The 22298-nt window shown below is 48.1% G+C and overlaps 1 protein-coding gene across 1 annotated transcript in view; it reads left to right on the forward strand.

The window, feature by feature from the left end:
• HCN2 (hyperpolarization activated cyclic nucleotide gated potassium and sodium channel 2) overlaps positions 1–21602 on the forward strand; it is a 96040-nt gene extending 74438 nt beyond the window's left edge. The window contains 6 exon segments of the mRNA XM_060233488.1: positions 4040–4258; positions 13221–13367; positions 15633–15873; positions 18802–18912; positions 18915–18965; positions 20554–21602. Of these exon segments, the coding sequence (XP_060089471.1) occupies positions 4040–4258; positions 13221–13367; positions 15633–15873; positions 18802–18912; positions 18915–18965; positions 20554–21602 (1818 nt within the window).
• The last annotated feature ends 696 nt before the right edge of the window (positions 21603–22298 follow it).

Here is a 22298-nt window from a genome sequence, read left to right on the forward strand (position 1 = left end):
GGGACTTTGGGGGAGGAGCCAGGAGACTTTGGGGGTGGAGCCAGGAGACATTGGGGCGGAGCCAAGAACAAGGGTGTGACAAGCATAATTGAACTCCAAGAGAGTTCTGGCCATCACATTTAAAGGGACAGCACACTTTTTAAAATGTCTTCCTTCTATAGGAAATAACAAAGAATAGGGGCACCTTCTTTTGGGGCTCATAGAATTGGACCCCCTGGTCCAATCGTTTTGAAACTTGGAGGGTACTTTGGGGAGAGGCACTAGATACTATATTGAAAATTTGGTGCCTCTACCTCAAAAAACAGCTCCCCCAGAGCCCCCAAAACCTCCAGATTAATTCCCCATTATACCCTATGAGAATTGATCTCCACATAGGGAATAATGAAGACGTTTCCCTCTCCTCCTCCCTCCCCCCCCCCTTTCTGGCAACTGAAGCGAGGGACTGGCCTTTCTACTCACGAGTTGCTGCCAGCTTCTTTACAGCAGCAGTCACACCATCCCAAAGTGGAGCCTTGCAATCAAGCCTCCGGAGGTGCAAAGGCACATGGTCCTTTGCAGGCGGGGCTTCTCTCCTCCCCCCCCCCAGCCAGCTGACTGGGCGCGGGAAGCAGCTTGCGAAAAGGAAGAACGGCTGCTGCAACGGGGCTGGGTGGGAAGGGAAGGGAGGAGGAGAAGCATCGGGCATTGGAGTCCGTCAAGACCCGCCTGCGTTCGGCAGCCACCTCCACCCGCTCGCTGGCGAGCCAGCCTCCCTTCTCAAGATTTCCCTTGCCAGGCTCAGCACCTCCTCCCCGGACGACGCAAATGCTCCTTGGCGCCATTCCCCCCTCCTCCCCCCGCTTCCAGAGTTATGGAAAGCGGGAAAAGAGGCTGAAAATCCAGTATTCTCCCGCCAGGGCGGGAGGCTTGGGAAGGCTAGATTGGGTTGGGCGTCAAACTCCAGGATGTCTTTACATCTCTCAATGCACTGGAAGCCATCTTGTTTGGTCCCATATAGCCTTTACCCAAAAGAGACCTGTGATTCTTATGCAACTCAAGTTGTTCTGATTTCTGAGCCTTTCCATTTGGACATTGACCAAAGCTTCAAGTGGTCTTGATGAGTTTGATTGCTGGGCATCTTCCTATACTTGGATAATACTCTGTCCACTCCAAGGAGAAGTGCACCTGAGATGTTCAGCGTCTGGTGGGAGGCCCTCAAGGTGTTGGTTTTGTATTAAACAGGAAGAACAACTGCTCAGACTCGCTCAGAAGGTGAAGCAGCTGGGAATTCTTCTGTCAAGTTACCCCCATATGTTCTTTTTCTGCATCCTAGATGTGGTGGTGGTGGTGGACTGGTCCCAGTCCCATGTCAGGCTGCTCCAGTAACCCCGTTCCTGTTCTAGACAGAGTTTGCCTACCAACAGCGAGACAATCTCTGTCTCCAGTGGGATGAAATACTCCTGAACTAATGGTTGGAAATCAAGAGGCTGGTGAAAGGGATGAATCCTGTTACCTCCACCAAGACAGTAGAAGCCATAGATGGTAGCCTCAACCAGGTGGCCCAAGATGCCTGAGGCTGCAAGAAGAAGAAGAGTAGGTTTTTATACCCTGCGTTTCTCTACCTGAAGGAGTCTCAAAGTGGCTTCCACTTGCCTTCCCTTCCTTTCCCACAACAGGTACCTTGTGAGGCAGGTGGGGCTGAGAGACTTCTGAGTGACCTTGCAAGATGTTTTGACTCACCTTTCATGGGTCTCTTTGTGGCCACAAGCACTAAACAGGTGCAAAGGTTCCAGTCCAAGCAAAGAAAGGACCAGTACTCTCACGAAGGACTTGCTTTGTAGAGTGTACACCTTCCCTCCTCTCGGCCCCGAGACCTTCATTTCTGACACTGGCTCTGTTCCCTTTGCCCAGTGCTCGGAAGTGCTCAGGGGCCCGGAGCCCAGTCCTAAAGCCATAGCCTGGGCTGTTTCAATATAACAAGTTTAGAGACGCTAAACAAAGGTTGCTGAGAGGAAGGAAGCGCTGGACATCTTTTTGGATTCTAGATGGAATTCCACTCCCAAGAGACATATAGCCTTCCCCAGAAGCCCTTTCTGGGTGGGAAAGGTGCCTTAGGAAAGGTGCTCAGTATCAGGGAATCGTCTTGCATTCCTGCAGGGTAGGTTGAGCCAGAGCCTGGGAACTGGCAGCAGCCTGTCTTGCCTTTGGGGGGATTCAAGCCTTCATCCATCCCTAGATTCAAACTAGTTGAAGCACTTTTTATTCTGGCTGCGGTTTAGCAAAGTGGCCTTGTCTTCAGTCTGGGTGGGAGGGACAATCCCAAAGCCATCCCGCCCCTACAGGGAACAAGGATCGACGTGGTTTATTGTGCTACAAGACACTAAATTGTTTCCTCTGGAAGTTCTGCTCGTTGCTCACATCTTCATGTTCTTGCTGGAAAGCTAGTATTTTTTTTTAAAAAAATAAACTTCTGACAATGAAGAAGAAGAAGATATTGGATTTATATCCCGCCCTCCACTCCGAAGAGTCTCAGAGCGGCTCACAATCTCCTTTACCTTCCTCCCCCACAACAGACACCCTGTGAGGTGGGTGGGGCTGGAGAGGGCTCTCACAGCAGCTGCCCTTTCAAGGACAACCTCTGCCAGAGCTATGGCTGACCCAAGGCCATTCCAGCAGGTGCAAGTGGAGGAGTGGGGAATCAAACCCGGTTCTCCCAGATAAGAGTCCGCACACTTAACCACTACACCAAAATGCTGACTCTGCTGACTCTGTACTCTGTAGTTGGTGATTTGCTTGCTTGTGCTGATATGGAATACACAATCCTGCTCATTCCTGTGTTTGCCTAGCATTGCATTACATGGTCTTTTTATAACCCGTCTGTCTCCTCTGCTAGCATCTCTGTACAGCTCTGAGACTTAGAGATGTCTTGCTTAAGACCTATCCTGTTAATGGGGAGAGGTGTGGCTCAGTGGAAGAGCACCTGCTCAGTATGCAGACGGTCCCAGATTCAAATCCCTGACAGCATCTCCAGGTGGAAGGACCAGGCAGCAGGAGATGTAAAAGACTCTGGAGAGCTGCTGCTGCCAGCCTGAGTAGACAAGACTGACCTTGATGGACTGGAGGGGTCTGATTCAGTAGAAGGCAGCTTCAGGTATTCCATTGGTGGTAGTGTCAGGTATCCCCCCATTCACAATAAACAGTCCATTTATTTCAAAAGGTTCCGTTTATTCATAGGCTTCAGGTGGGTAGTGTGCTGCCAACAAGTTAGAACTAAAGTAACATGGCATACAGACAGTAATATACCTTAGCATTAAACAACTTTGAGCAGCCAACCCCCCTTTCTTCTCACAGCTACTAGTCTTTGGGAGGTTTCCCAAGGCAGCAATCTTGATATCATTTGTTTCAAGAGCCAGTTTGGTGTGGAGAGCCAGTTTGGTGTAGTGGTTAAGTGTGCGGACTCTTATCTGGGAGAGCCGGGTTTGATTCCCCACTCCTCCACTTGCACCTGCTAGCATGGCCTTGGGTCGGCCATAGCTCTGGCAGAGGTTGTCCTTGAAAGGGCAGCTGCTGTGAGAGCCCTCTCCAGCCCCACCCACCTCACAGGGTGTCTGTTGTGGGGGAGGAAGGTAAAGAAGATTGTGAGCCGCTCTGAGACTCTTTGGAGTGGAGGGCGGGATATAAATCCAATATCTTCTATCTTCTTCAATGAAGCTCTAAGCATTAGACAACCGGTGTGCACTTGTTAGCGTGGGCCAGTTTGGGATGGAAGCTTGGGAAACAGAAAAGGAGGGGGATAGGACACATTCTCAGCATCAATAGGAAATACAGTCAGAGGTAGAGCTATGATATAAACTCTCTAGGGTCTTCCTTTGTAAATGTATGTAGCTGTTTTCTATGGAACTGAACCACTGGGTGCATCCAGCTCTCAGTATCATGTACTCTGACTGTCTGAACTTGTCTTGAGGAGAAGCCAGAGCTTCAGTGAACATCACTGAGCTCTCTCTGACGCCTTGGCTGCTATCCATCTGAGGCAGAGTCTCTCTCTCTCACACCCTTCCAGAACGACTCCTGGAGTGAGCTGTATTCCTTCGCCCTCTTCAAGTCCATGAGCCACATGCTGTGCATTGGGTACGGTCGGCAGGCACCGGAGAGCATGACCGATATCTGGCTGACCATGCTGAGCATGATCGTGGGGGCCACCTGTTATGCCATGTTCATCGGACATGCCACGGCACTCATCCAGTCTCTGGACTCCTCTCGGCGGCAGTATCAGGAGAAGGTACAGGCACTATGATGGGTGGAGCCCAACATGCGGGTCTCTTTGCAAGCGTGACTTGGTTCCAGGTCTAAAGAGGGGACTGTGAGGTTCTAAGTAGCCATTCCCATGGCCCGTTTTTAGGATCGGAACACTTTTCTGTTTTATGATAATAGTTTAAGCTTGTTAACACCAACTCATGCTACAAAAAGTATGCAAACTGAAAGCAGTAAACATGCCCTGCCATGTGTGTTGTGTGTACAGTTTAGCCTCCCTATCTCCTCACTTCCCCATGGGCTTTCAGCTTGTTTGGTGAGCCAGTTTGGTGTAGCGGTTTAGTGTGCGGACTCTTATCTGGGAGAACCGGGTTTGATTCCCCACTCCTCCACATGCACCTGCTAGCATGGCCTTGGGTCAGCCATAGCTCTGGCAGAGGTTGTCCTTGAAAGGGCAGCTGCTGTGAGAGCCCTCTCCAGCCCCGCCCACCTCACAGAGTGTCTGTTGTGGGGGAGGAAGGGAAAGGAGATTGTGAGCCGCTCTGAGACTCTTCGGAGTGGAGGGCGGGATATAAATCCAATATCTTCTTCTTGTTGCTGCCTGACCTCTGGACTCTATGCAGGTGTGGGTGAACCATCTTACTTGTGTGTTCCCTTGTTTGATAATTGTGCTCTTCCATATTTGGTTAAAGACAACAGCATTCACTGACCCCCTTTAAAACCTCCTGTGCTGCTTTCCCAGAGAACCTGCTTGAGATGCTTACAGAGTTAAATACAATAACATCATAAACCTTTTAAAAATCAGCCCAAAAAACACTGTGCAATTTATAATAATGCCTGTTGTGGGGAGGAATACAGTGGGTGTTGGAAATTTGCTCCGGGTGAGTGTCATGGCCTTGTGGGGCGAGGCCTGGGGAGGAAAGGGAAAGATAGAGGGAGGCAGATAAAGGTAGGTTGATGGTTATAGCTGCCGCCTTAACATACCTTGCATCAAAGTGGGTGGGGCCTAGGCTAGCGGCGCTCCTCTGAGTGGATGAGGGGAGGGGGGTGGGCGGCACCGCTGCAGGAGGAGAAGGAGGGGGCGGCAGCCCAGCCTGGGATGTGCAGACAAATGGCAGCAGCGGCGCGGGGAAATTAGGCATTTGTCTTGAGTACTGTGAGGGGGGGAAAGTCTACTTCAGTGCCCCCCCTCCCGGCACCCTAGGTAAATGCTTAATTTGCCTAGTGGGCGAGCTTGCCCTGAACATCAGTTAGGGTATGTCTAGAACAGGGAAAGAGGATTGCGTCTTTTGAAATCTGTTTACTGATCTAGTGCTGGGCTTAAGGATGCTTGTAAATATTTTTTTTTTCAAGAAATCATCTTTGACTTTGGAAGTTGATTCCCAGTCTCTTTGCGGCCTAGATTCCACCACCACCAGCCTGGACATGCTAGTGCAAGAGGGGACCCCCCCGGGGTTGAGAGGAAAGCCATCCGTATGCACGTGGCCGTATTTCCAGGGGAGCCTCACAATTGTATTTGGTCCCCATGGTAACCAGTCACTGGGTAGCCAGGCCTCAGAACCAGGAAGGGGAATTGGGAGTCCTCCCCGCGGGAAATCGTGAATATGAGCAGGTGGTGGCAGTGAGTACCTTAATGGAAGGAAGCGGTAAACCCCTCCAGGAGTTGGCAACTCCAAGGAAGGGTGGGCAGAGCCAGGTCTGTTCCATCATCACACAAGTTTTCATGTGCACTCACATTTCTACAGATACCATGAAATGGAAATTACCAGTACATAGGTATAGGTAGATGGTGTACAGTAAATTAACATACAGCATAATGAAAATGTTTTACAGATTCAAGGACCAAACAGGGATAACAAGCTTAGTTTATATGATTAGCATTTGTGTGGGGGAAACAAAATGAAGAAAACAAATATGTCAAAATTGGAGACTGATGTGTAGATGTATCCTTATCCTTCCACAATTCCTTCTCTTCTTGTGGAAATGAAATCTTAGGGCATTGGAGATTGGAGATTGATGTGTAGATGTATCCTTTGTGTAGATTGATGTGTAGATATATCCTTATCCTTCCACAATTCCTTCTCTTCTTGTGGAAACGAAATCTTAGGGCATGTGTGCTTCCCCCATCCCACTCATGATTCAGAAACTTACTTTTGATATTAAATAATTGTTTTGTCTATATTTTTGTGGCAAAGAAACTGTAGTTTGTGATTTGGACAAAATGACAAACTTCTAACTTTGCTGACAGGATGGTTTTTCCTGTCTATGGTCTGTGTTTTATTTTTATCACCTTCCATCAAAGGCATGGTTATTCCATCTCCCATTTTGTCCCCAGAACAATCCTGTATCAGGCTGAGAAAGGAGGAGCATGCAAGGTGCCCAGGGTGTCCCAGGAAACGTTATGGCTCAGTAGGGAATTCAAACTCAGCTCCCTCAAGTAGTGGTCCAATGCTCTAATGGCTACGCCACACTGGCTCTCACAGATGACTGCTGCCTTCTGCTTTTTCCCTCCGGTTTTCCTGAAATTAGCAAAGGACTGTTTTTAGGCAAGCCCTTCTGTGTTTTGATCCTTGATGTGTCTCTGTGCAACCCGGAACCATTCCTAGCCAACTCTCCAAAGCTGGCTTTGCCTCTGAAAATAGCCCATGCAGATCAGCAATGACATTTGCGTCCTGCCCTTCCTTCTGCAAGCTTCCTCGCTCTCCAACCGTGTTGTTAAAGCTCCTTGGAAGGGAAGCAAATTGATGACCTGCTTTCGGAGGATGTTGCCTGTTGGCTTCCTGCATGAGTCACAGGCATGACTGAAGCAGCAACTCATGCAGAAACTCTGGCAGGTCCTCCTCTGAAGAGCACAGTTCCCGTATGTTCTGAAAGGAAATTTCTGGGGAGCCTTCAAGTGTTGTCCCAAATGTTTATTTAGAAAAACAGTTTAGCCACCAGAGTTCTGGAAATGGTCTAGAAGTCAGGTGTGGGGATAGGGAGGACTGCTGGCTGGATCTGGAAGAAATCCACCTCCCCCTGGCCCTGATGGCGGTTGACACCTGTGTGTTTCTGCGCGTTGGACAGACCCGGGGGCTTCAAATTGACAGGCCCTGGAACTACCTGTCACAAGGCAGCTGTTAGCAGCCGTCTCCTGGGGAAGGAGTGTGTGTGTGAGAGAGTGTGAAGCGTTGCTGTTCTTGACGCTTGCCTTCCTGGACAGGGAAATCTGCCGAGGCTGGTGAGTCCCCCTCACCTGTCAGCATCTCCAAACCAACAGCCAGGCTCCCGGAGATGCTGCTTGTCTTGTGGTGACTCGGGATGCAAAGGACAGTCCTGACTGGGTCTTTAACGGAATAGGAAAAGGCGCGCTGCTCTCTCTCCCTTGCCCAAATGGTAAAGAGGGTTTGCTTTCGGTAGGGCAATAAAACCGATTAAAGACTTTTTAAAAACTTAACAACCCATCTGTGCAAATTAATTGATCAGCTGCAAAGCGGACGATTAATCTGCTAAAAGCTCTTTAAGCAGTGGCCTGCCCTGAAGAACCCCCTTCCTGATGTTAATTAATCTGATGGTTTCCCAAGCCGTGTGCAGGGCAGCTCTGCCAGGGGCTCTGGGGGGAGGAGATGAGGGAGGGATGGCGTCCACCCAAAGCTGATCCCCCATTGCAATGCAGAGCTGCAGGGGAGATGCGTGTCGTGTGGCTGGCACGGTGAAGACCACCAGCCTCTTCCAGCCCAGGGCATACAAAGCCCCCATGCCACAGAACACAGGTTTCCACAAAGGCAGAAATCTTAATACAGAGTTTCTGATCCTATGACTGTGTGCCTATTCAGCGATATGAAAGGAAGCGTGGGATACCCAAGACTGGTTATGCTAAAATAGGAAGAATAATTCTACACTTAGGTTTTTTTGGTCTCTTAATTTACTTTATAGCCCACCTTTCCTGCTGAGACTCGCAGCACATTACACAGTAACCCAAGGAAAACTGAATTGTATGCCAATCCTTAGATAGTTATTTGGCCAAAGTCTCTGTGACACTCCCAGCCCTAAAAAGGGTATGGGATCTTCATGGGCAATTCTCATCTCTCTGCTTGTCACTGGGAATGCGTCAGAGGTTTGTTTTCTGATTCATCCGCTCAGATTGTTCACACCAAGCCTCCTTTTCATGAGGGCTAGAAACCTACTCAAGCCATAGCCAAGCTTCTCCAGGAGGCTGCGTTTCCCACAGCCTGTCCTCTCCTGCTAGTTTTTGTGATGCAGCCCTGATTGACCTTTTACACAGCGGTGTGCAACTAGGCCTCTTTTCTTGTAACCAGGGTGTGCCTGACCTTGGCCTGCCCTCAGAGCAGTGGCTGGATCTGGTTTTCCTGTTCTCCAGGGATCTCAACAGCCTACTTGCTTCTCTCTCCTCCTCTCAGCCTGCTCCTTGAAGTCACTTGCCAGTTTTGTGGGGGCTCCGTTCAGGCTGGGACTGTGGCACGAGGGAAAGGGACTGCTGAGCTTTGCCAAGCATGTGTGCATTTATTTATTTATTTATTTATTGTTCGATTTATATCCCGCCCTACCCCACCAAAGCGGGCTCAGGGCGGCTTACAACACAGAATGCTAACAGTAGATCAGTTTAAAATACATTAATAATTTATACAGTAAAATACATAAAAATACATAAAACGCACATCAGTATATTATGCTACCTCTTCCTTAAGTCAGTTCTTCAAGTATTCCAGTATTCAGATATTCTGATGTTCATAAGTTTGGATATTCAGGCATCCAGGTGTTGGTCAGTTGTATGCCAACCGGAAGAGGGCTGTTTTACAGGCCCTGCGGAACTGTTCAAGATTCCGCAGGGCCCTCGCCTCCTCCGGGAGCTGGTTCCACCAACAGGGGGCTGCAATCGAAAAGGCCCTGTCTCTGGTCGCTTTCAGACGGGTCTCCTTTGGCTCAGGGATTGTAAGGAGGTTCTGAGACCCCGATCTCAGCATTCTCTGGGGAACATGTGGGGAGAGACGGTCCCTAAGGTAGCAGGGCAGGCCCATGCTTTTTACCAGTATTCACTGAGAATTTGTGTATAAAATCTTTTGCCAGGATACCCCTAGCTGCTCCAAGCTCTGTCTGTCATACTGGTTAGAATTGCCTGTAATTTTTGAAAAATCTGAGGGTGGTTCCCAGTGATGGGGGGGGGGGGGAATTATAATTGGGAGAGTGATTAAATTACATTAAGAAGAGACCTGGTGGACTAGACTGGTAGTCCATCTGGTCAAGGATCCTTTTTCATGCAGTAGCCAAAGGGTCAATTTTATAGACTGCAAAGAGAGCTGTGGCTGACCCAAGGCCATTCCGACAACTGCAATTGGAGGAGGGGGGGAATCAAACCTGGTTTTCCCAGATAAGAGTCTGCACACTTAACCACTACACCAAACCGGCTCTCTTGATTAAAATTTCCCTTTTAATTTATATTTGGTAAATCTGGTAATTTTCATTTTATGTTCCAAATGTTTTGAACTGAAATATTTGGAAAGTTACGGCAACGCTGTGGAGTTTCCAAGGCAAGAGGTGCCCAGGGGTGGTTTGCTATTGTCTGTCTCTGTGTAGAGTCCATGGACTTCCTTGGTGGGCTGCCATCCAACCGCTAAGCAGGGCCAGCTAAGCTGAGCTTCTGAGATCTCATGAGATTGGGCCTGCCTGGGCCATCCAGGTCAAGGGAAGAGACGTTCAGAGCTCGTTTGCCCTTGCCTGCCTCTGCGTAGCAACCCTGGACCTCTGCCTAGCAATGCTGCCTAGCAACCCTGGACTTAAGCAGGGTCAACTCTTGTTGGTACTTGGATGGGAGACAAGGAAGTCTCCCATCCAACTAGAAGATAGAAGAAGATACTGGATTTATATCCCGCCCTCCACTCCGAAGAGTCTCAGAGCGGCTCACAATCTCCTTTACCTTCCTCCCCCACAACAGACACCCTGTGAGGTGGGTGGGGCTGGAGAGGGCTCTCACAGCAGCTGCCCTTTCAAGGACAACCACTGTCAGAGCTATGGCTGACCCAAGGCCATTCCAGCAGGTGCAAGTGGAGGAGTGGGGAATCAAACCCGGTTCTCCCAGATAAGAGAGCTATGGCTGACCCAAGGCCATTCCAGCAGGTGCAAGTGGAGGAGTGGGGAATCAAACCCGGTTCTGCCAGATAAGAGTCCGCACACTTGACCACTACACCAAACTGGCTCTCCGACCAACAAGAGTTGATCCTGCTTAAGTTCCAAGATCTGACCAGTAGAAAAGAACAAGAGTCCAGTACCACCTTCAAGACGAACACAATTGATGGTAGGGTATGAGCCGCCCTGAGCCTGCTTCGGCGGGGAGGGCAGGATATGAAATAAATAAGTTAAAAAAAAATAAGCTTACGTGAGTTACTGCTCACTTCAGATGTCTTCAGGAATCTGAAGAAGCAAGCTCACGAAAGCTCCTGCCTTACCACCAATTTTGTTAGTCTTGGAAGTGTTAGTGGACTGTTGCTCTTTTCTACCGGTGAGATCTTGGAAGCTATCCAGGCCTGATCCTGGCAAGTACTTGGATGGGAGACCTCCAAGGAATACCAGGGCTATGGTTTGAGCTGAGGCACGGAGGCAGGCAAGCAAGCCGCCTCTCCGAAACATCCAAGCCCCAGAGGTCAGCTGTGACTTCCAGGCAAGCACACACACATGCTCTCACACATGCACTCACTGCTCGCCGGGGGGGGGGGGGGAAGGTCTGACCAGGTCGAGGGGGGTGGGGCAGAGGGAATAAGTCGAGTGGGGTTCGAACATAATATTCAAACAGGTTCAAGGCTTGATGTGAAATGTTTACAGTCACTAAAATGAAAATAAGGACGTGTACTTTGCTTGCGTTTATTAAATGGAATAAAAAGCTTGAAGACCCACTGGTTTTTATCACATCCCGAGAATTGTGCCTGATATACTGTGGATGTGGCTGTCCACTGTTCTGTTGCAACAGAATTTAACTGTCTTCCATGGAGGTCATTAGGGCACCTCATTCCTTGCATTACTTGCTCATGCTGTATCAGATTGGTGATTGCGATGTCTCTTCCCCAAGGTGAGAGGAGCCTTATAAATAGAACTTTAGTTTTGCCTTTGATTTCACCTACACCAGCCATTCTGGTGTATTCATAACCTGATTTTGTAAAATTTGTGTGATTAGGACCTCCAAGGTCATCTACTCCAACCCCCACGCAATGCAGGAAACTCACAAATACACCCCCCCCCCAAGTTCAAAGAATCAGCATTGCTGTCAAATGGCCATCTAGCTAAAAATCTCCAAAGGAGAGCCCACCATCTCCTGAGGAAACCTGTTCCGCTTAGGAACCACTCTGTCAGGAAATTCTTCCTAATGTTTAGTTGAAAACTCTTGTGGTTTGATTTCAACCCATTGGTTCTGTTCCTACCTTCTGGGTCAACAGAAAACAACTCTGCACCATCCTCTATATGACAGCCCTTCAAGTCCTTGAAGATGGTGATCATATCACCTCTCAGCCACCTCCTCTCCAGGCTAAACAGGCCCAGCTCCCTCAACCTTTCCTCACCATGGTACTGCAGCCCACTTCACAGATTTCTTCCTTCCTTCCTTCCTTCCTTCCCTTCCTTCCTTCCTTCCTTCCTTCCTTCCTTCCTTCCTTCCTTCCTTCCTTCCTTCCTTCCTTCCTTCCTTTCTCTCTCTCTTTCTCTCTCTCTTTCTCTCTCTCTCTTTCTCTCTCTCTCTTTCTCTCCCCCTCCCCCTCCCCCTCTCCCTCCCTCCCCTCCCTTCCCTTCCCTTCCTTTCCACATTTCAGTCCCCCTTTCTTCTGTCCAAGGCAGTGTATGTGGTGGTTTTTCCTGGCATTCTCCCATGTTAGGGTTGCCACTTTCTGGAAAGCCAGGGAAATGGAAATTGGTCAGGAAAGTCAGAGAAATTGTGATTAAAATATATTCAAGCAGTGGATTTTTGACCTGCTGCAAGAGCATGATCTGTTCTTGCGGCAACTGGAATAGAGAAGTAGCAGAAATGAATACAAGTAAAACTTAATGATGCCCTTTCCCAGCTCCACCTTTTTCTCAGCTTCACCCCCCCCCCCACCAGCCTAATGTGTTTGTTGAGCTCTGTCCCTGCATGATTTCCAAGGTCTGCCTGTAGCGCTTGCAAAGCTAGGCTAGTTTAAACGTTTAGCAATATACAAACTTTAAACATCTGTTTTCATCCCTACCTGCTGGTACTGCATTTAACTTACGTTTAAAAATAAACATGTTTTTGGGTCATGCTTGTGTATGGAATGGACATTTTGTCTCCTGCTAAAACCCAGCACAGAGTTGCAATTGTGTTTTGCCGCTTTTGGATTTCACAGGCAACTGGCGCTTCCTATTCTGCACCAAGCAAAGTAAATTTTGCAAATGTGATTGCTTTTTCCTGGTGGAGTTTACAGAGTATCAGCTCTCTCACCCGCTTTCCTGACTTCTCCCATGCATGAGGGTTGTCTGCTTCTCTAGATTGCAGAAACTCTGCCTCCTTTCTTGCTGCTGATCTGCTCATTACACTTTCTGGAACCAGAAAGTGAAAGTGAAACTTTCCCACCTTTGGAAAGTCCCTACTTGTTGCATTCAGAGTTTACTTGAATTGAAGTTTGTATCTTGGTGTAATTTTTGATGTGATTGCAAAACAGACGTTGCTGCAGTTGATGTTGAAAGAGGCTGATATTAAATCTCTTACTTTGACAAGATATTTTTGCATTTTGAGGTTTGTGTAGCAGAGTGGAACATTTCATTAAGCCTGGCGTTAATGCAACATGACCTATTCATTTTTTAACTTGTGGTTATATTTGAGTGGTGGTCAGGAAAATTGACAAATGTTGGTCAGGGAAAGTGAGGGAAATGAAAAATAACGTTTTAGTGGCAACCCGGCGTGTGGGCATGGGTCTGACCTATTCAGCTTCAGCAGAGTTGCTTTGTGATGTGCTCTCCAACCATATCTTGGTACACTGTTTCCTCTCCTCCAGTACAAGCAAGTGGAGCAGTACATGTCCTTTCACAAACTGCCTGCAGACTTCCGACAGAAGATCCATGACTACTATGAGCATCGTTACCAAGGCAAGATGTTCGATGAGGACAGCATCTTGGGGGAGCTCAATGAACCTTTGCGCGAGGTGAGCAGAACACCAGAAAGGTGGCACATCCGCATATCCAAAGGACGTTTGGAGTGGTGGCTGGAATCTTTTTCGGATGTTGGAGAATGAATGGGTGGGGATGGAGGTCAAAGAAGCAAGTTCATTGGGTCATGATTGTCGAGCCCATGCACCCACTGAGGGTTTTCCTCAGGGCTTTTTTTTTTTTTGCAGAAAAGGCCCAGCAGAAACTCCTTTGCATATTAGGCCACACCCTCTGGTGCCAAGCCAGCTGGAACTGCGTTTTTTTTAGGTCTGGCAGGATTTCTAAAGATGCCCACATCAACCAGGCGGGATTTCTATTTGCTAAGTATTGCATCCAATTTGATAAACTAGTGCTAAATGGCTCCTCTGACAGGGATTTCCCGGGGGAGGTCACCTTTGCATCAATCAGAGGCTGCAGCGTCTTAGATTATATTTTAATCCCTCCATCTTTTAAAGATTATTTAGTGCATTTTTATATTGGCAATCGCTCTGAGAGTGACCATTTTCCCCTGGTTTTTATATTTGACAATCCATTACCTCCTGATGATAACCCAGCCTGTGTAAGGGCAGACACATCCGCTGGGTCCCTCCGCAGACTTACTTGGTCACGCAACCTTGCTGTGAGAACCCAGCTAATAATCAACGAGGAAGCACTTGAGAATTTACACCTCTCCCTTATGTCTTCCATGAATCCCACGGAAGTTATCTCCTCCTATGACAACCTTGTCTCTAATGTTATTTCCCTCCTTAACCCCTCCTCTCCTGCGGTTTTTAAAGGCATTTAGTTGTAGAGATGTAACATTTCTGGTAATTACTGTACCAAGCCCCTTACCTCTGGCCAGTTACCCCCTATACCCCTTGGAAACTTCGTTTTATTTACTTAGAGAAAATGATCCTAAGATTACTTTGGTGGTAGCAGAATTTGTTTCAGTCCTTTTAATCCCTTGCATCCAAAAAAATATGAATAAGACTTTTCTGTTGCTTAGGATTTGTAAATTAACAAGCTTCTAAGGGAATTAAAAAGAATGAAAAGAAAAACAGAAGTATGCGCACCCCTTTATTTTCCTGAAGTTATTTTACTGGTTTAATAACAAAAAAAAAATACATCATTTATAACTTAGCCTGTAAAATTGTACTGTTTGGGATATTGATGGACTTCAGAAGTGAAACTGCTAATATATCCAATACCTGAGCAGCCAATTATTGTACTTGGCGCATAGGTCTAAAAATTTTTTCCATCTGCATGGCAGGAGAAATATAAGTTGAATTAATGAAACATTTTGTACTGAAGAAGAGAGAGTTATTTTGACAGGAACAAGATACACAGAGTCACATAAGCAGTGCCAGCATGTTTGGACATCAAGTTAAAGTTTTACACAGAAAACACAGAAATCTTAAAAATATTATATAGCATTTTAATTGCTGCCAAAATACTTCATTTTCTAATGTTGTACATTTTGCCTAAAAAATTTTATGCTACACATTTTGTCTTATGAAGCATTTCAGTCTTACCAAAAGAGACTATTTTATTGGATTTTTCCCCCTCCAACTGCTTCCCTAATTTCCCCAACTTTTCCATTAAAAAAATTTGGAAAAATCCGTGGAGGAAAAAATGGAAGAGTTTTCCCCTGCCTTCACATGTCTAGGAAGTTGGGAACTTTCCTTTCCCCAGAGCTGACTCCTTGCCCAGAGAGCACCAAAGACATTCATGAATACAAGAGGTTGGGGCAGCTGGTGCCTGTGACCCCAGGACCCCCAACAAGGCACATTCATTTTCTGACCTTATGTCATCTGCAAAGGGTTTTTTTGGAGAACAGTGTTTGTTTTTCCTTCCTTCCTTCCTTCCTTCCTTCCTTCCTTCCGTCCTTCCGTCCTTCCTTCCTTCCTTCCTTCCTTCCGTCCTTCCTTCCTTCCTTCCTTCCTTCCTTCCTTCCTTCCTTCCTCCCTCCCTCCCTCCCTCCCTCCCTCCCTCCCTCCCTCCCTCCCTCCTTTTATGAATAGGTACATAAAAAACACTTTTCTGTGATGTTTTTATTTTTAAAAATCGTTGGGCTTCTTTTTTTGTCCCCCCCCTTTTTTTTCTTTCCTTGCTAATATTTTGCATTTTTTGAAGGTGAAGAGAGCTGTAAGCCCTTAGAAGAGTGACACGTAGAACAGTGCAGAAACAGTTTTTACGTTCTCATCTGCTCTTCTGGGCTGGGCTGTGGCCACTGCCTTTGTCCTTAATTTCTCCCTGTTCTCCATTTTTCTGTTGCTCCCCAGGAGATAGTCAACTTCAACTGCCGTAAGCTAGTGGCCTCCATGCCCCTCTTTGCCAATGCTGACCCCAACTTTGTTACCGCCATGCTGACGAAGCTGAAGTTCGAGGTCTTCCAGCCGGGTGACTACATCATCCGAGAAGGGACCATTGGGAAGAAGATGTATTTCATCCAGCATGGTGTGGTCAGCGTCCTCACCAAGGGCAATAAAGAGATGAAGCTCTCGGATGGCTCCTACTTTGGAGGTGAGGCAGGCCAAGGAGGCTTGAGGGTAGGCATACTTTGCTTTTGGGCATTTGGGGACAGCTGCAAAATGGCCTGACTGTTTCTGATTAGGGATTGGCACGTCAATCCCTGATTAGGGATTGGCAGTATCATAATGCCCCTGTATAAATCGATGGTGCGGTCTCATTTGGAGTACTGTGTGCAGTTCTGGTCGCCGCACCTCAAAAAGGATATTATAGCATTGGAGAAAGTCCAGAGAAGGGCAACTAGAATGATTAAAGGGCTGGAGCACTTTCCCTATGAAGAAAGGTTGAAACGCTTGGGACTCTTTAGCTTGGAGAAACATCGACTGCGGGGTGACATGATAGAGGTTTACAAGATAATGCATGGGATGGAGAAAGTAGAGAAAGAAGTACTTTTCTCCCTTTCTCACAATACAAGAACTCGCGGGCATTCGATGAAATTGCTGAGCAGACAGGTTAAAACGGATAAAAGGAAGTACTTCTTCACCCAAAGGGTGATTAACATGTGGAATTCGCTGCCACAGGAGGTGGTGGCGGCCACAAGTATAGCCACCTTCAAGAAGGGTTTAGATAAAAATATGGAGCACAGGTCCATCAGTGGCTATTAGCCACAGTGTATGTGTATATATAATTTTTTTTGCCACTGTATGACACAGAGTGTTGGACTGGATGGGCCGTTGGCCTGATCCAACATGGCTTCTCTTATGTTCTTATGAACCAAGCTGTGAACCTAAATTCATCATGAACTTGGTTCGTGCCTATCCCTATATGAACCTTCCAGGAGGTTTGTGGGGTTCGTGGTTCATGGTGGGAAGTTTCCCCTTTAATTGGTTTTGGAAAGATCTCTCCCCTTCTATTCTGCAAGCCTTGGGTAGCTGCCAGCAGAAAGGAAGGAGAGAGGGAAGATCCATGAAGTAGAGGAGGCCCTTCATGATTCATGGGACCTCACAAACCACATACTGAGATGAACCTCAAATTTCCCAATTTATGCCCACCCCCATTTCTGATGCCCGTGAGTTAGAGGGTTTAGTTTGGCGGTCATGTGATGGTCCCCTTAGGCTTGGCCATGACTCTTGCGCTGGGACAGGAGGGGAATGCCTCACTGTTTATCCCTCCCCTTCACTGCTTCATATGCTTCCAGCTTGTTTCTGCGTGGGTATGTAATTCTTTACTGCTATTCATTAATTATAGTTCTGTACTGGCGTTAAAAAAAGTATTGTCAGATTTATTTGTTTGTTTAATTTACACCTCCCCTTTTCCCTCCTATGGAGACCTAAAGCAGATCACATTGTTCCCCTCTTCTCCATTTTATCCTCACAACAACCTGGCAAGGTTGGCTAGGCTGAGAGTATATGACTGGCCCAAGGTCATCCCGTAAGCTTCTGTGGCAGAGGGGGAATTCAAACCTGGGTTTCCCAGATCCTAGTTCATCACTTTAACCCCTATAGGATGCTGGCTCTCAAAGCAGTTTACATTTCACTAAAGCCGGGAGGGTGCTGGGAGGAGGGGCTTCCGGACAGAGCTGGGTCAGGTGTACTGGAGGGCTGCCTGGCTGCTACTTCCTCTCCTTCTGAGCATCAAGAGACATACAGGCTGACATAAGCAAAAAAGTTGTGTTCTTGCCTATAGGAGGTAACAATTTTAGAGCCAAAGATGACGAAAAGAAGAGGCTACATTTGTAAACTTTCCGTACAAGTTTGAAGCAAAGTTTGGAGGCATTTTTGGGGGTGAGGACACGTGTTTGGAGAAAGATTGAAATATATGGAATAACCATTATTTTCTTAGCAAGTAAACTTAATTTGCTGCTTAAACGACAGAAGATGTATCATTGGTTAGCTTGCAGAATTTTACAAATATAATCAGTACTACAAGAAACCTGCAGAGTGCTGGCCCCTGAATTACGCTTAATTTATGAAGTGTATTGTTCATACAGAAACCATCAGAGAAATTTTGAAACACTGAAAAACATTGCACTCTTCAAACACGTTAACTGTTGCCAAAATCATTCACCTTTTGTTTGTAAACTTTAAAGTAAACATAATCTTATAATAATTATAATTTCAAGAATATGTTATATATGTCTGCTGCCACCATTGAAGCAGAGAGAGAGAGATGGGTTGGGAGAGAGAGAGAGACGGAGAAGGGAGTGAGGGAGGGAGGGAGGAAGCAAAAGTGTGGGGGGGTAAGATGGTTTTTAAAAAAATATTTAAAGTATTATTAGCTGTTTTTCTTCCTTACATAAAGGAAGTAAATTAAAAATAAAGAAGCATTTCATCCATTCAAATAGAATATTTCATAGAAGTGTTTTTTCAGTACTTTCAACCATTCTTTTCTCCATCAGAAAAAGTGTGTGCCTCTTTTTTCTTTTCCTTTTGGACCTAAGAAAACAATTCAATGTGAAGAAGAAGAAGAAGATGATATTGGATTTCTATCCCGCCCTCCACTCTGAAGAGTCTGAGTGGCTCACAATCTCCTTTACCTTCCTCCCCACAACAGACACCCTGTGAGGTGGGTGGGGCTGGAGAGGGCTCTCACAGCAGCTGCCCTTTCAAGGACAACCTCTGCCAGAGCTACGGCTAACCCAAGGCCATGCTAGCAGGTGCAAGTGGAGGAGTGGGGAATCAAACCCGGTTCTCCCAGATAAGAGTCCGCACACTTAACCATTACACCAAACCGGCATTTTTAATTGTGACAACACTCATTTATGAAAAAAAAAACCCCTTTTGCCTGTTGTGGCTGAAAATTCTAACCATTTTTCCCGCTGAACCAAGCTAGCTAGAGAGCTTTCTGGGGTTTCTTTGAACCAGCTGAGAGTGAGACTGATCTTTGTGATGATCCTCTAGGGCAGGCCCTCTAGTCTGAGGAAGAGATCAGGTTGCATCTCAAAGTGGGTCCAGTTTTTAACTGCTTTCCTGCCTCCTCCAGAGATCTGCCTGCTGACCAGGGGCCGGCGAACCGCAAGCGTCCGAGCTGACACCTACTGCCGTCTCTATTCACTCTCGGTGGACAACTTCAACGAAGTCCTGGAGGAGTACCCATGATGAGGCGGGCTTTCGAGACGGTTGCCATCGATCGCCTGGACCGCATAGGTATTTGTGGGAGAAGGAGGGGATGCCCCAGGGAAGAAACGGTGGCTGCAGCCTCAGGGCCATTTGCCAAGAGGAAAGAAAAATCCCCACCACTGAACTGGGCACATGTGTGTGTGGATGTGAAGTGCCGCCAAGTCACTTCTGATTTATGGCCACCCTCTCAAATAAGGACCTTGTTGACAGCCTTGCTCGGGTCTGGCAAATGAGGAGCTGGGGCTTCCTGGATTGTCCATTTGGAAGTCGTCGTTGTTGTTTTGTGTGTCATGTTCATGGTAGGTTTTCCCTTAAATGAGAGTCTCCACGTGGCAGGAGGAAAGGTGGGTTTGCGTGGCGTGCAATAAAGACAAATAGTCCTGCTGTCTGCGGTCAGGGAGGCTGACTCACCTGCCACCTCTGTTCTGCCTTTTAGTACGCCGGGCAAGATGAGACGGCTGTTTCTCAAAAGCCCTGTTTGCCATTTGGTGTAAAGTGTTCTGCCTCCTGGCCCCAAAGCGGCAGGGTCATCTGGGGCTCTCTTCCAGCTGTTGTTGCCCAAAGTGGTGGCAGCCTCAATAGCATTCTTTGTGCCTGAGGGATGGGATTGGAAGGATCTAGGAGGGGGGCAGCAAGGAGAGGTCTGTAAAGGGGTCTCCGTGCACACTTATTGCTGGAGGGGGGGCGGGTTGGTGCTCTAAGGAAAGAAAGCTGCCGGAAGGCTGCTCTGCCAGGAAGCAGCAAGAAGCGCGGGTGGTTTTCAGCACTCTGTAAATTTGCATGTGAATAAAACTCTTGTAAAGGGGGAAAGGCACACTTGTCTTTGTTTTTCCAGTTGGCACAGTCTTAGAGGAGGCTTTCCTCTACCGTGGGAGGGGAAAGGAGTGCTTCTTCTTAGGTAGTTTTTGCCATTTACAGGTTTGTCTTAAATTTATCTATTAAAAAATAAGGAATGGCTTTTTTTTTTTCCCTTCAAAGGTGCGCTACGGCAAATTGGGAAGTACTTTTAGTTGATGATCTGATGTGATCTGCTAAGCCGTGTAGATAGATAGATAGATAGATAGATAGATAGATAGATAGATAGATAGATAGATAGATAGATGATAGATAGATAGATAGATAGATAGATAGATAGATAGATAGATAGATAGATAGATAAATTTATTGTCATTGTTCTCAAAAAAAGGAAAATGAGAGCAACGAAATGAGGTGCTCTTCCACAAACATACCAACACATCAACACTACAGAAAAGACATATACATAAACCATTTAAATACATCCAAAACAAACAACCATTCATAACCCTACACTTAGCCTACATCTAAAACAAATAACCATTCATAGCCCTGCATTTAGCCTAACCACAGCACTTGGATAGAAGCTGCCCTTAAATCTATTTGTCTTAGCCTTCAACACTCTACATCGTCTGCCCGATGGTAAGATCTCAAATAGCAAGTGGCCCGGATGTGAAGGGTCCTTTAAGATCATTTGTATCTTCCTTTTACATCCCTTTTACATTGTAGCCGTCTCCCTTTCAGATTGCTTTCTAGGACGGGGGCAGACAGGTTTGTGGATGCCGCCTCGCATCACACCTGGGTTTCTTCCCCTCTGCAGGCAAGAAGAATTCCATCCTCCTTCACAAGGTCCAGCACGACCTCAACTCGGGGGTCTTCAACAACCAGGAGAACGAGATCATCCAGGAGATCGTCAAGTATGACCGGGAGATGGTGCAGCAGGCGGAGTTCCAGCAGCAGCACCCGGCCCTGTATGGGCCCCCCCAGCCCCAGGTGACCTCAGCGATTGCCACCCTCCAGCAGGCGGTAGCCATGAGCTTCTGCCCACAGATGGCCAGTCCGCTGGTGGGCCCCGTGGGCTTGGGGTCGCCTCGGATGGTGCGGCGTTTGCAGTATCAGGGCGGCGTCCCTGGCTCCTTTGCCATTTCCCCAGCGTTGCTTCAGCAGCATCACCAGCAGCAGCCGCCTCAACTGACCTTGCAGCAGCAGACCAGCTTGCAGCAGCACAACATGCAACAGCAGAAGACTGCCTTGCAGCAGCAGCAGCAGCAGCTGCCACCGCAGCAGCTCCCTCCACCTCAGCCCCCTCCAGCATCCTCCGGCAGCCCCTTCCCTGCAGCAGTGTCCAGCCCGCCCACCCAAAGCCCTCTAGCTAGCCGGACGTTCCTGTACGGGGGTGACAAAGGTCAGTCTGGCTCCCAGCTCTCACTGACGCAGCAGAAGCCCCCCGGCTCCCCCCAGCGGTTGGCCGCGCACAAGAGCACCCAGGCCCTCCCCACAAGCAGCCTGAGCCAAGAGTCCCGGCCGCTGTCAGCCTCTCAGCCTTCGCTCCCCCACGGCGTCTCTCACACCGTGAGCCCGAGTCCCCCTTCTTCGGCTCACGAGTCCGACTCTTCGATCGCGGGAGGGCAGGGGGCGGCGCCGGCGGCAGTGTCGTCGTCACAGAGTCCTGCCGGCGCTACTCAAGCAGTGCCTCGTGGAGCTGCCCCACCCCCTCGCGTCAGTCTGCCCCCCCAGGTGCCCACAGCTGCAGTCTACCCAGGGGCTGCTGCCAGCATTCCGCAGGACTCGGGCGCAGCCCGCAAGGATTCCATAGTCAGCGCCCCTGAGACGGACCCAGCAAAATCCAGGCTTCCTTCTAACTTGTGACCTTTGACCTAAGCAGCGGAGGGCATTGTAGGGGAACGGGCAGATCCCGATAGAATCTTGTGACGCACAGCAGTGTGAGCTGGCGGTGGGTGGGACCGCAACAATCTATCACGGCTCTTTTTTCTCATCCTGACCATTTTCTCGCTCTGCAAAACTGGTGACTGAAAGGGGGCACTGGCCGTCCCTGGAGGTTGCCTGCTGTTGTCTGCTGCTAGATCGGAGGGTGGGGGGGGGCACTCTGGAGCTCCTGAATTCTGCTTGGGGTGGCGTTGAGGTGGGGTGGGCAATCCAGAGCATGGATCTCTTGCCTAGGAAACAAGCCAGAAGACTCAGGGCAGAAGGGGGATGTTCCTCTCTCCAGGAGGGGAGCGCTGGGGGAGCCGCTTGTATTTTGCAGTTTCTGACCAAAGTTTGGCTCCTGTCCTGCTTCCGTCTCCATCCCGCCTTGCCCCACGGCGACCGTAGCACAGAAAGCCATATCTAGATTTACCGCGCAATTTATCCAGTATGTGTAAGATATATACATATATATACATATCTAAAGAATAATATATATATATATATGATAAAATGTGTGCGCAGCGCTTTATATCCAGTGTGCTCCACACCAAATCGGAAGGGGATTGAGAGAACTGCTGCTCTGGGTCAGAAGGACAAGGCTGCAGGGGGGAGGGAGGAAAGGAGGGGGTGGCACCC

Source organism: Heteronotia binoei, chromosome 2, assembly GCF_032191835.1.
Source record: "Heteronotia binoei isolate CCM8104 ecotype False Entrance Well chromosome 2, APGP_CSIRO_Hbin_v1, whole genome shotgun sequence".
Classification (NCBI taxonomy): domain Eukaryota; kingdom Metazoa; phylum Chordata; class Lepidosauria; order Squamata; family Gekkonidae; genus Heteronotia; species Heteronotia binoei.